At 40.9% G+C, this 14,916-nt stretch overlaps 1 protein-coding gene across 4 annotated transcripts in view; it reads right to left on the reverse strand.

The window, feature by feature from the left end:
- Positions 1-3,626: 3,626 nt before the first annotated feature.
- Positions 3,627-14,916, reverse strand: part of ADCY10 (adenylate cyclase 10) — a 107,119-nt gene continuing 95,829 nt past the window's right edge. For 3 of the 4 annotated variants that reach the window (XM_033197232.1, XM_033197234.1, XM_033197235.1), the window contains 3 exons: positions 13,634-13,829; positions 5,506-5,694; positions 4,372-4,566 (listed from right to left, as the gene is read on the reverse strand). In XM_033197232.1, the coding sequence (XP_033053123.1) occupies positions 4,405-4,566; positions 5,506-5,694; positions 13,634-13,829 (547 nt within the window). In that variant the 3' untranslated portion in view covers positions 4,372-4,404. Of the gene's footprint in view, positions 3,714-4,371; positions 4,567-5,505; positions 5,695-13,633; positions 13,830-14,916 lie in introns of those variants that run through there. The other variant, XM_033197233.1, reaches the window with a different exon arrangement.

Consider the following 14,916-nt stretch of genomic DNA (forward strand, 5'->3'; position numbering starts at 1 on the left):
AAAAAAAAGAAAAGAAAAAGAAAAGAAAATATTATTTAATGAACTTATTAATTTACACTTTATAAAGACTGTTTGTTCAGGAACACTGGTCTTAGTGCGAGAAATAGAGAATGAGAACAATAGCTTTACCTTTGAGTTGACAGGCATGGGGGTCGTGACAAAAATAAAACAAAATATTTTTAAAAGATCATCACTCGCCTGGCACGGTGGCTCAAGCCTGTAATCCCAGCACTTTGGGAGGCCGAGACCGGCGGATCACGAGGTCAGGAGATCGAGACCATTCTGGCTAACACGGTGAAACTCCGTCTCTACTAAAAAATACAAAAAACTAGCCGAGCGAGGTGGCGGGTGCCTGTAGTCCCAGCTACTCGGGAGGCTGAGGCAGGAGAATGGCGTAAACCCAGGAGGCGGAGCTTGCAGTGAGCTGAGATCCGGCCACTGCACTTCAGCCTGGGCGACAGAGCGAGACCGTCTCAAAAAAAAAAAAAAAAAATCATCACTTTTTCATTCCTGTTCCTGAAGCCTTGGTGGATTATTTATGTCTGCCTTCTCCTAAAAATAATTCTATCCAGGATGCCCCAAGGACGTCATGCTGGAAGCTTCCTGTAGGTAACTAGGGGTGCAGCAGTGGTGCTAAGTGCTGAGGCTGCAGCTCTGAAGACAAAAGCCTCCAGAGCATGACCAGAAATGGTTCGTTTGACTGCAGCCACAGTAAGGAGCCAGTGCTGCCACCTGCTGGCCAAGAGCAGGTTTGCCCACACCCATCCTGTTAGGAGGCTGAATCACAGCCAGATGGAGGAGGGAAGGGATTTTATCACAACTCACTTAGTTTAGAGATGAGGAAACTGATGACAAAGGGACTTGCCCAGGGTCACGTAAGTGGTTTTGGCATAGTCAGAACCGGAACCAAGTACAGGGTTTCTGCAAAACATGATCCACGCTCCTCTGGATTCAGGCACATGGAACTGGGGCAGCTGAGTATGAACCAGACTAAGGTGGTTGGGGCAGAACCCCAGAGTACTGTCCCCTGAGTCTATGTTCAAGCAATGCAGAGTGGCAACCAGAGGATGCTAAGCTCGAAGGAGATGGCTTGACTCTATCATGATCACTGCCTGCAGTTACCACCAGGAAGGCCTAACACAGGGTGCAGGATATTTAAAGAGAAAGAACAAGTATAACCCAATAAGGAAGGAATAGGCTAAAGATAAAGGCCACCATCCAGAGAGTGCTCAAAGGCCTACCTTCCTTTGCCCATCAGCATTTAGACACATGTTTTAGTTTACTTCTCTCTCACTGGCTAATAGCAGACCACAGTGTGCTTCTTTGTTTCCTGTCTGCACCATCTGTTCTCTTTAAAGTAAAAAAAAAACAAACTGTCTGAGTACAGGATGGGGAGAACTTGTTAGAATACATGTGACAGTATTAAAGGCTAATGCTTATTGGTCTCCTTCTGTGTACTAGGCAGCGGTTTTTGTAACATTTTAAAAAAATTGTTTTTTGGGACGGTCTCACTCTGTCTGTTGCCCAGGCTGGAGAGCACTGGCATGATCTCTGCTCACTGCAACCTCTGTCTCCCAGGTTCAAGCAATCCTCCCACCTCCACCTCCCGAGTAGCTGGGACTATAGGCGTGTGCCACCACACCCAGTTAACCTTTTGCATTTTTTTTTGGTAGAGACAGAGTTTCATCGTGTTGCCCAGGCCGGCCTTGAACTCCTGAGCTCAAGCAATCCACCTGCCTCAGCCTCCCAAAGTGCTGAAATTACAGTTGTGAGCCACTGCACCCAGCCTCCCAAAGTGCTGAAATTACAGTTGTGAGCCACTGCACCCAGCCTCCCAAAGTGCTGAAATTACAGTTGTGAGCCACTGCACCCAGCCTCCCAAAGTGCTGAAATTACAGTTGTGAGCCACTGCACCCAGCCTCCCAAAGTGCTGAAATTACCGTTGTGAGCCACTGCACCCAGCCTCCCAAAGTGCTGAAATTACAGTTGTGAGCCACTGCACCCAGCCTCCCAAAGTGCTGAAATTAATTATAGTTGTGAGCCACTGCACCCAGCTTCCCAAAGTGCTGAAATTATAGTTGTGAGCCACTGCACCCAGCCCTAGGCAGTGTTTTTCATGTAATTCTCAAAAAAAAGAACCCCACAAAACTCCATGCAGTACGTACTACTATTATTTCCACTTATAGGTGAGGAAACTAAGGCACAGAAAGTAAGTAGCCAACTTGGGATTATCTTCCAGATAATTGGAATATGTCCACAGTGACTCCAAAAATGGCTAAAGTGAAGGCACATAAGTGGTTTTAATACGACTCTTCTAGGTAGAACAAAAGAAGTAAGAGTCCTCTCCTATTCCAGATTGACTATTCTACAGCTCATATATAAGAGAAATAGAAATAAATTTGAATATATTCAGAGACAAGTGACCAGGATACTGAGGGAACCGAAAACAAGGAGATGTTAGGAGAAGCGGAAGGAATCGGAGATCTTTAGCTTGCAGAAGGCTCAAGAGAACCATGAGAGGTATGTTCAAGGGTTTGAAGGGGTCAATGAGGAACAAATTTAAATTGATTCTGTATGATTCCAAAGAGTAGAACTAGGTCCATTTTGTGGAAGCTAAAGGGAACTTGAATCTTTAGATGGTCAGAGCAATTTTTAAGACAGAAAACACTGTTTCCTGATGGCTTGCAGAAGCACAGACAGAGAGCCAGCAAAAGTGGACTTGAATATGCTTGGACAAGGGCACACAATTTCTGGATTTAGGCTCCAGTTCAGCCACTTACTGGCCAGATGATCTCAGCCAAGCCAAAGCATCTGCCATTCTCACTGTTCAGGGTTTGCAGGGAGAAGATAAGAGCAGGTCCCAGAACTCTCTGTATCTATAAAGAGTTGTACAAATGTAAGGATTTGTTATGATTAAGGCATTAGCTTATTATGACAATGTAATCGAAATGAATCTGAACTCAGAGCTGTTCAGCTGAGTCTTCAAGATGTCCAGGTTTTGTATGTATCTCTCCTTCCACCATGCAGGATTTGAACACAGCTCTATTATCTTACAGTAGAATGGGCTCAGTGAGGTTTACATGTGCATCTGTTTTTTCTATTGGACATGTGAGCTTGCTGAGGTCAAGAATTGTGTCCTTCATGTTTTCGTATCTTAATCTCCAGTACTTAATCAGGGATTAGTACACAGTAATGAGTTGGAAAATGGTAGTGGGGTGAATAAGTGAGAGAATGAATAAAGTACAACATAAGGCAAGTAGAAAGCAAGGGATTTCTATATTGCAGCATGGGGCGAGCATGCAACTTCCAGGATGACAGCTTTGAAGGGGACAATACTTAATCGAAGTTCAGTATTTGATGTGTTTATTTTAAAATCAGTCATCTAATATTAGTCTGTTTTTATTTGTATGGCACATTGTAATTTTCAACACTTTTTAACCTTCACTATCTTATTCAATATTCACAAATGTGCACTAACATAGGGAGGTTATGTGGATCAGGCAGGATATATGTATCAGGCAGGAATAAACTGTGCTTATGGCAGAGCTCATGTTAGAACATAATGTTCCGATTTCTTAGTTTGGAGCTCTTCGCTCCATGCCAGGCCACCACGCCTCTGTGGCTAACCTCGTGGTATCATCTGGTTCTGTCCAACCTCCTTTGTGGAACTCAGTTATGTGATTAGGAGAAAAAATGCAGCCTTGCTTTTGCATCTGGGAAATGATGAAGAATGAATTTGTTATTTCTTAAATATAAAAAAAGGCAAACTCTAAATATGTAAAATATACACATGTAAAAATTATTAATATTTTAATATTTAAAACTTGATCTTTATTTTATATTAAACATTTATCTGATATTAAATTTTTATTTGATATTTGACGCATGTGATTAGAGGGGCTAAGACATCACCCTGGCTTTGGAAGCTGCAGTCAGGCCCTACAAACATGTATCTTTTCTAATTCTGTCTTTATAGACCACGACAAATGTTTGCTATTTGTAATATTGTGCTACCTCCAAAAGACTTAACAATTGGACATTTAAAAATAAGTATTTTCAGTTAATATACTAACTAGAAACATGTCTTTTGTAACACATGATGTCATACCATCTTGAGATTAATAATTTCTAATATGATACAGTTTTGCATGGGCTGAAATAAACAGGTCAAGCTAAAACAACATGAATGGTAAAAGCAATTTTTTGTAACATTAGGAGGAAGTAAACCATGACACTCCTGACCCTTTTAGACCCTCCAGAAAGAGAAGAAATCAACATGTCTGGTTCTGTGTCTTGAATAGAAGAGATTATGTAGGAACCTAGAGCGGGCCAGCCACGGAGAAAGGTCAGTAATAGATAATCACAAGGACATAGTGCTTACTAAAATCTGTTTTCTTTGACATGTTAGAAATGATTGTCCACGGTATTAGCTCTCATCAGGAATTTGTTTTTTTGAAGATCCTGAATGTTTACCCTGCCTGCTACAATTTTTTCCCATGATGGGAGACTCAAGATTGTCTGAAACCATCGTTCTTCTTTTAACTCAGAGGTTGAGTACCACCATTCCTGAGAGGAAAGAAACAGAACAAAGAAATCATGAGTGTTTCTTGACTTTCGTAATCAAGGTTAGTCCAATATCAAACAAGGCAAAATATCTTTGAGCTTTCAAAACCATGTGAACCCATAGAAAAAAATGAATCTTGCTGTCCAAACTAGGATACTGACACAGCCCTCTTTAAATAAACACGTATACTCATACATTTGTTCACTTATTCAACAAAACTGAGTATAAGGCTCTGTGCTAGTCACTAAGTGTGGTTTTTGCTGTCAAAGAGTACATTCTCAAGGAGAGGAAAGACATCCAGACAGATGTAACACAAAGTGGAAAGTGGCCACACAGAAGGGCAGAGAAAGGCATGCTAAGGGGGATTTGGATGAGGGAGAGAGACCATGAGAACTTAAAGGTGAAGAGGAAGCTCACAAACCTGAAATATGGACATGTCATTCTTTCTGGTAAGAATCCAGAAAGGCCTATTGTGACTGCTATGGTCTGAATGTTGGCATCCCCTGAAATTCATATGTTGAAAATTAATCCCCAAGGTAATGATATTAAGAGTTGGGCCTTGGGGAGGTAATTAGGTCATGAGGGCTCTGCCCTCATGGATAGAATTTGCACCCTTATAAAAGGGCTGGAGGGAGCAAATTTTCCTTTTCCATCCTTCTGACATGTGAGGACACAGCAAAAGGCACCATCGGTGAGGAATGGAACCTCACCAGACAGCGAATCTCCAGAGCCTTGATCTTGGACTTCCAGCTTCCAAAACTGAGCAGTAAATTTCTATTGTTTATCAACGACCCAGTCTGAGATATTTTGTTACGGCAGCCTGGATAGACTAAGACCTGGATAGACTAAGGCCTGGGGAAACCTAACCAGGCAGTGGGCTTCCGGGTTTCTTTATGTGGGTGAGCATCTCCCACCCCAGTTTGCTAGCTGATGATACATACTTTGCTCATGTTCAGCCAGCATTTCTCCAGTATATTCCCCTGTGTTTCAGAGAGTCGCAAGGCTGTGTTCAGGAAGAGGCCACATTTCTGCCCATCTCCCATCAATATACAGACGTAAGCCATCAGGTGGTAGAGCCTTGGGCAAAAGACAGGGCCAATGGTATTTTGAGCCACCAGATTCTTCAAGTTCTAAAGGAAAAAACCCACAACAGTATATTAGAATCAAACAGGGGTCCTTGACTATAAGTTATTTCCTTCACAGATGATTTGGGAACATTTCAAGGATTTAAGCCATCAAGTGAGAAAATACATTATAGAGACATACACAGTAGGTATTGGAGATAAGATAATAAATGTCTGGTGGAGTAGTCCCCATGGTCCACTGAGATCAGGAATTGACCTGAAATATCTCATCATTACTTCTCTACAATAACTTTTTTTAAAAAATTATTTTGATTATTATAATTATTCAGGCAGTACAAGTTAATTGTTGAAAAATTAGGAAAAAAAAATTGGCCATTTTTGCATGTAGGGAGCTTGTAAATAACCACTTGGTCCTAGAAACAAGTAAAAAGCTGAACAGGCCAGGCACAGTGGCTCACGCCTGCAATGCTAGCACTTTGGGAGGCTGAGGTGGGCAGATCACAATGTCAAGAGATCGAGACCATCCTGGCCAACATGGTGAAACCCTGTCTCTACTAAAAATATAAAAATTAGGTGGGCGTAGTGGTGCATGACTGTAGTCCCAGCTACTCGGGAGGCTGAGGCAGGAGAATTGCTTGAACCAGGGAGGCAGAGGTTGCAGTGAGCCAAGATTGCGCCACTGAACTCCAGCCTTGTGACAGAGCGAGACTCCATCTCAAAAATAAATAAATAAATAAAGCTGAACAGACTGGAAGATCAACAACTATTCTTGGATCCATAAGAGAAGTGAGAACATGGGGCAAACTGCTGCCCCTAAGACTGGAGAGACAAACAGATGGAGACTCACCAGTGGAAACCACTGTGGGAACCAGTGCCAGCCTAGGAAAACCTGAACTGTAATTGATGAATTGCTAGAAACTCAGAGTGGACTGGTCTGGGAGTTAAAAACTCTAGGGAGAAGAGGATTCTGGAAAGACGACAGAGTAGGAAGTACCAACTATCTGTAGCCCCACCTAGACTATCATTACACTGGCAGAATCTGTCAGAATGTAACTATTTTAGAACTCCGGAGTCTACTGAAGGCTTGTAAATGCCAGAGGAAGGCTTGGATGGTAAACTGAGATTAATTTCAGTTTCAGCTCTTAGAACAGCTCCCTGTCCCCCAGCCTCAAAACCTGTGGCAGACAGTTGTGCATATGCTCCTGAAGAACCTGCACACAACTTGTGGGAACAAGGGTGGGCACAAAGGACCCTGTCTGAGATATCAGGAATCTGTGTCCTGATCACCAATTGCTGCTTCTGATGGAAGAGGTAGGCAGTCATTGTTGCATCTCTCCCCATCATTGCAAGCCCCTCCCACTCCAGTTGCAGTGACTTCCAGGGGATTTAAAGGACTATTGCCCTTTCCTCCCCCAACTTTTTCTCTCTACCCACCCTCCACCACCTTGACAGCCAGACCTTAAATACTAGGACATTCAAAAGCAACTGCCTAGAAAAGGAAAATTAGAAAGTGACTGTGCATGCCTAGGGAAAGGCACAGGCTCAGAAAAGATCTGGGAAGGCCTTAAGTTTGCACCTCAGGCTGATCCTTGGCATGGAGACAGCCTACAACAATAAAAAACAAAAACAACAACAAAACCCAGAAAACTCTGGGGAAGAGGGAGAATTTGATATCCAGAGCTATCATATTATTAGATTCAAAGGTCTAGTTTTCAACAGCAATAACAAAAAGGCATACCAAGAAACAGGAAAGCATGGCTCATCCCAAGAGGGAAAAAATATCAAGAGAAACTGTCCCTGAAAAAGACCTAATGGCAGATATCCCACACAAAGATTTTTAAAGAACTCTAAAGATAATCAAAGAACTAAAGGAAAATGTGGATACAGTCAAGTAATTGATGTATGAAAATAATGGAAATTAGCCGAGTGAGGTGGTGGGCGCCTATAGTCCCAGCTACTCAGGAGGCTGAGGCAGGAGAATGGCGTAAACCCGGGAGGCAGAGCTTGCAGTGAGCTGAAATCCTGCCACTGCACTTCAGCCTGGGCAACAGAGCGAGACTCCATCTCAAAAAAAAAAAAAAGAAAATAATGGAAATATCAGTAAAGTGACAGAAAACCTAAAAATATACCAAAAAGAAATTCTGGAGGTGAAAAGTGCAATAACTAAAATTAAAAAAAAAATCACTAGAGGGATTCAAAGACAGGGTTAAACAGGCAGCAAACTTGAAGATATGACAATGGAAATTATTGAGTCTGAGGAACAGAAAGAAAAAAGATTGAAGAAAAGTTAGCAGAGCCTAAGGGACCTGTGGAACACCAAGAAGTGAACCAAAAAATGCATTGTGGACGTCCCTGAAGAAGAAGAGAGAGAGAGAAAGGACTAGAAAGAATATTTGAAGAAATAATGGTTGAAAACTTTCCAAATTTGATAAAAGATATGAATATAAACATCCAAGAAGTTCAACAAACTCCAGGTAAGATGAACTTAAAGAGATACACACTAAGACAAATATAATCACTTTTGAAAAGTGAAAGACACGAAACTTGAAAGCAGTGAGAGAAGCAACTAATCACATACATCTTCAATAAGATCACCAGCAGATTTCTCATCAGAAAATTTAGAGGGCAGAAGGCAGTGGGCCAATACATTCAAAATGTTAAAAGAGAAAGCCCCATCAACCAAGAGTCTTCTATTCAGCAAAAGTGTCCTTCAAAGATAAGGCAGAAATTAAGACATTCCCAGACAATCAAAAACAAAGTTAATTACCACCAGGACTTTCTTCCAAAAAATGCCCATGCCTTGAAAAAAAGAAAGAAAAAAAAGAAAAGAAAGAAAGAAGAGAAATGCCTAAAGGAGCCCTGTAGGGTAAAATGAAAGGACAGTCAAAGCTCTTAAGAAGAAAAAAAGATCTCAACAAAGGTAAATATATGGACAATTAAGTGTTATTGTAATAATAGTTTGTAACTTGTTTTGTTTTCTACATTTTTAAGAGATTAATACGTTTTTAAAATTTAGTAGCCCAAAAGTTAGTATTATTGTAGCTTTGGGTTGTAACTCCACATTTTGTTTTCTACATAATTGAAGATACTAATCCTTTAAAATAATTATTCATTTATGTTTTGGGAATGTAATTCTGTGACATCAACAACTGAAAGGGGTGGAAAACTACTAAAGGAGTGGAGTTCTTTGGGCATTACTGAAGTTAACTTTAGGATGCTAAATGTAATCCTCATGGTAACCATAAGGAAAATAGCTATAGAATATATACCCAAAAAAAATGGGAAAGAACTTAAATGTTTCACTATGAAAAATTAAATGCAAAATAAGACTAGTTCAGGAAATGAGGAATGAAAAAGCTGTAAGGCATATTGAAAACAAATAGCAAAATGATACACACAAGTCCCTCTTTATCAGTAATTACTTTAAATGTAATTGAATTAAACTCTCAACAACAACAAAAAAACAAGTTGGCAGAATGGATTTTTTAAAAACATGACCTAGGCTGGGCGCGGTGGCTCAAACCTGTAATCCCAGCACTTTGGGAGGCCAAGATGGGCGGATCATGAGGTCAGGAGATCGAGACCATCCTGGCTAACACGGTGAAACCCTGTCTCTACTAAAAAAATACAAAAAACTAGCCGGGCGCGGTGGTGGGCACCTGTAGTCCCAGCTACTCGGGAGGCTGAGGCAGGAGAATGGCATAAACCCGGTAGGCGGAGCTTGCAGTGAGCTGAGATCCGGCCACTGCACTCCAGCCCGGGCAACAGAGCGAGACTCCGTCTCAAAAAAAAAAAAAAAAAAAAATGACCTAATTATATACTAAAAGAGACTCACTTTAGATCCCAAGACTTGTACAAATAGATGGAGAGTGAAAAGATAGAAAAAGATACTTTATACAAATAGTAACCCAAAGAGGATAAGGGTGGCTATACTACTGTCAGACAAAATAAACTTTAAATCAGAAATAAACTTACAAGAGACAAAGAATATTATATATTAATAAAAATTTAAATACAGCAAAATATATATAATTACAAAAATTTATGTTTTATAATTAATTTTTAAAAATAAAAATATAACAGTTACAAACATTTATGCATCTAATAATAAGATCATCAATATATATGAAGCAAAAACTGACAAAACTGAAGGTAGAAATAAACAGTTCTGTATATGTTGGAGACTTCACTAATAGTAATGGATAGAACAATTATACAAAAGATAAGACATAGAGAGACAACACAATAAACCAACTAAATCTAACAAACATACACTTAATGGGTATAGAGTTTCTGTTTTACAAAATGAAGAGAGTTATGGAGATGGAGGGCAGACATGGACACACAACATTATAAATGTATTTAATACCACTGAACTGCATACTTAAACATGATTAAGATGTTAAGTTTTATGCTATGTGTATTTGGATCACAATAAAAAAAAATTAGGCCAGGCGTGATAGCTCACACCTATAATTCCAGCACTTAGGAAGGCCAAGGTCATCAGATCACCTGAGGTCAGGAGTTCAGGACCAGTCTGGCCAACATGGTAAAACCCCATCTCTACAAAAATACAAAAATTAGCCAGGCATGATGGTGGGTGCCTGTAATCCCAGCTACTCAGGAGGCTGAGGCACGAGAATCACTTGAACCTGGGAGATGGAGGTTGCAGTGAGCCGAGATCTCGCCATTGCACTCCAGCCGGGGCAACAGAGTGAGACTCTATGTCCAACAACAACAACAAAAATTAGACCAAAAAAAACCCAAACACCTTCAGGTGAGCCCCCACAGTTTTGTGTGTTTCACCTCCAGAAGCTCAGCCAGGATCTCTCAGTAAATATTGGAGGAAAAAAAAAATCCCTCATTCTTTCAGCAGAGGAAGAGGAAAAGGAACCATTTTGAAACACGCCAGAGTACTCTGTTCTTCTTAACAAAGTTTGCCCTCAGGAGAAACTCTGTAACCACAGCCTAACCTCCAGGGGTTTTATTAGAGCCTAACTGATCTTGGGGAAGAGGAATACCCAACTAAACCCAGCTCTAGCCATTATGTCCCGCTTAAGAAAGAAGGGACTGAAAAGCATTTGTGAAGTTCTTAGTCCAGAGGAATAGGCTCACTAAAACACTGAGACCTAATCATAGGACTGTAGAATGCTTTCCCTCTCCTCACACCTTACCATCACATTACTAAAGACCTATTTAGATAAAGTCTTTTTACCTGGTACATCATATCCGGCTATCAAGAAAAATTACAAGGCATACTAAAAGGCAAAAACACAGTTTGAAAACACAAGTCAGAACCAGACATGACAGGGATGTTGAAATTATCAGACTGGGAATTTAAAATAACTATGATTAATATGCTAAAAGCTCTAATGAATAAAGTAGAGAGCATGTAAGAGCTATATAAGCAGAGAGATGGTAATCCTAGGAAAGAACAAAAAATAAATGCTAGAGTTCAAAAACACTGTAAGAGAAATGAAGAATGCCTTTGATGGGCTTATTAGTAGACATGACCCAGCTCAGGAAAGAATCTGAGTTCAAGGGGATATCAATAGAAACCCACAAAACTGAAAAGCTAAGAGAACAAAGACTAGAAAAGAAAAACCATAACAGAATATCTAAGGATTGTGGGATAAGTACAAACGGTATACTAGATGCATAATAGAAATATCAGAAGGAGAAGAAAGAAAGAAAGAAAGAAACATCAGAAATATTTGAAACAAGAAAGACTGAAATGTTTTCCAAATTAAGGTCAAACACCAAACCAGAGATCCAGGAAGCTCGCAGAACACCATGTAGGACATATTCCCCAAAACCCCAACATATAGGCATATAATTTGTAAACTACAGAAAATCAAAGATAAAAAATTTTAGGTTGGGCAGGGTGGCTCACACCTGTAATCCCAGCACTTTGGGAGGTGGAGGTGGGCAGGTCACTTGAGGTCAGGAGTTCAAGACCAGACTGGTCAACATGGTGAAACCCTGTCTCTACTAAAAATACAAAAATTAGTCAGGCCTGTTGGCAGTTGCCTGTAATCCCAGCTACTCAGGAGACTGTGGCAGAAGAATAGAATTGCCCGAACCCAGGAGGTGGAGGTTGCAGTGAGTCAAGATCATGCCATGCCACTCCAGCCTGGGTGACAGAGTGAGACTCCATTTCAGAAAAAAAGAGAAAAACAATTTTTAAAGAAGCCCAAGGGACTTCTATAGATGAACAACAACAACAAAAGAAGAATTGCCTTTCACTTTTCCTCAGAAACCATGCAAGCAACAAGTGCCATGACCTGTTGACAGGAAAAAAATCCCTAGAATTCTTTACCCAGTGAAATTATCCTTCAAAATTGAGGACAAAATAAAGACTTCTCAAACTGAAATTGAAGGAAGTTGTTGCTAATAGCCCTGACTTGCAAGAAATGTTAAAGAAATTCTTTAGAGAGAAGGAAAATATATAGTTTAGAAACTTAGATCTACGTAAAGAAAGAAAGCATTGAAGAAGGAGTAAGTGGAGGTAAAATAAAAATTTTCCTTTTCTTATTCTAACAGATGACAGTTTGTTCAAAATAACAACAGCAACAATGTGTTCAATTATTTAATTATGTCTGCTTATGTAAATACATCTCCTAAGCAGAGATCCTGGACCAGACCACCCAGGCTTTGGACCCACCAAACTGTAAGTTAAGAAGTGGGTGTTGTTTTGGGCCTGGCATGGTGGCTCACTGTAATCCCAGCACTTTGGAAGGCTGAGGTGGGTGGATCACTTGAGGTCAAGAGTTCAAGACCAGCCTGGCTAACATGGTGAAACCCAATCTCTACTAAAAATACAAAAATTAGGCCGGGCGCGGTGGCTCAAGCCTGTAATCCCAGCACTTTGGGAGGCCGAGACGGGCGGATCACGAGGTCAGGAGATCGAGACCCTCCTGGCTAACACGGTGAAACCCCGTCTCTACTAAAAAATACAAAAAAAAACTAGCCGAGTGAGGTGGCGGGCACCTGTAGCCCCAGCTACTCGGGAGGCTGAGGCAGGAGAATGGCTTAAACCCGGGAGGCGGAGCTTGCAGTGAGCTGAGATCCGGCCACTGCACTCCAGCCTGGGCGACAGAGCGAGACTCCGTCTCAAAAAGAAAAAAAAAAAAAAAAAATACAAAAATTAGCCAGGCATGGTGGCACGTGCCTGTAATCCCAGCTACTTGGGAGGCTGAGATACGAGAAACCTGGGAGGCAGAGGTTGCAGTGAGTCGAGATTGCACCACTGTACTCCAGTCTGGGTAACAGAGCAAGGCTCTGTCAAGAAGTGGGTGTTGTTTTAAGCTGTTAATTTGTGGTAATGAGTGACAGAGCAATAGAAAACTAATACACCTGTGCTTCTTGTTTACAAGAACAAGGCAAACGTGTCAACCCAACCCCAGAGATTTAGCCCTTTATTCTCTTAGGGGGCTTCCCATGCCAGGTTGTAAACTCTTGGAGGTGTTTAATTTGCTCAGTCTTACACCCCAGCACTCTTGTATTAATATGCTTAATACATATTTGAATTGTTAAAATTGTGTGGAATGATTTGTCTACCAGGATGCTTTATCACAGCAATAGCAATAAAAGCATACAGAAAAGTTCTATCCAAGAATAATTAGGTCATGCAATTGTATATCTGTAAGATAAAATATCATGCTTCCTTTTAAATCGTGATGTGAAAAATGATTTAATGACAGGAAATTATTCATAATAGATTTAATAGCAAATTACAAAATAGAGAAATGTGCATGCACACACAGAAAAATACTTGACAAGTGGGATCTCAATATACAAAAAGTACTTACCTCTAAGTAGTAAGGTAATGTGCAATTTATATTTTCTTTCTTTGGGGAAGTGCCTTCAAAAACTTCTATTTTTATAAACATATATGAATTCTATAATGAGAAAATAGCACAGGAAGTAGCTAGAGATCCATTTAAGGCGTATTTTATACTGGAAGCTGGAGAATAGGCCTCACCTTGAGTAGCTCCTCCCCACTGGCTTGGGCATTCTCTGACTGTTCTTTGATTTGTTTCTGAAGGTGAAGAATTTGCCCCTCCATGTACCTAGATATTCCGTCATAATAAGTAAGTGTCATGGTTCTTCTTGGCAAAAGATTTTTAGCTCTATTGGAAAATTTGTAAAAGTTGTCCCATTCCTGAAGTCTGGCATACCTGCATTACCACAAAAGAATAAGAAAAATCAGTATCACTCATGGAATAGGCTGGCTTTCTGAAATGGCTCTCTGGATGTGCAGCTTCCTTTACCTGGGTCTCTGGAAGTGTGTAGTCTCCTGCCTACCCCTGCTTCACTCTCCCTAAAAAAGCAGGAAATTATCTGATACAGAGCAAGGAAATCATAGATTTTTTTGATGACTTGAGATGAATAGAATCCTTGGAAACACCCAGGTAATATTAGCCACCATTGAACTGTTTGGCTTTGGTTTTGTTTTGTTTTGAGACAAAGTCTTGCTCTTGTCCCCCAGTCTGGAGTGCAATGGCAGGATCTCGGCTCACTGCAACCTCTACCTCCTGGGTTCAATCGATTCTCCTGCCTCAGCCTCCCGAGTAGCTAGGATTACAGGTGTGTACCATGACGCCCAGCTAATTTTTCATATTTTAAGTAGAGACGGGGTTTCACCATGTTGGCTAGGCTGGTCTCGACCACCTGACCTCAGGTGATCCACCCACCTTAGCCTCCCAAAGTGCTGGGATTATAGGCAGAGCCACCGTGCCCAGCCACTTTGGCTTTTTAAAATAAAAAGTGAGGGAGATCAGACACTTGGAGCTGTGGATTCTGGGGCTTGAAGAAATTGTTGCAATACCAAAGAGAAATGATTTAGGCCAGTACTGCTCAAAATGTGGTCCACAGACTGGCATCATCAGTATCACCTGGATTTTCATTAATGCAGGTTCTTTGGTTCAGTCTGGGTCTACTGAATCAGACAGGCTCTGGGGGTGTGGCATCTCTGAGTTAACAAGCTCTCCAGGTGATTTTTATGCCCCCTAAAGTCTGAGCAGCATTGGCCTAGGACACAGCTGTTTAAAAAACTCTCCTGCTGAAAATCAAAACCACAATGAGATAGCATCTCACACCGCTTAGACTGGCAATCATTAAAAAATCAGGAAACAACAGGTGCTGGAGAGGATGTAGAGAAATAGGAACACTTTTACACTGTTGGTGGGACTGTAAACTAGTTCAACCATTGTGGAAAACAGTGTGGCGATTCCTCAGGGATCTAGAACTAGAAATATCATTTGA

This window comes from Trachypithecus francoisi, unplaced genomic scaffold (assembly GCF_009764315.1).
Source record: "Trachypithecus francoisi isolate TF-2019V2 unplaced genomic scaffold, Tfra_2.0 Lachesis_group5, whole genome shotgun sequence".
Lineage (NCBI taxonomy): Eukaryota > Metazoa > Chordata > Mammalia > Primates > Cercopithecidae > Trachypithecus > Trachypithecus francoisi.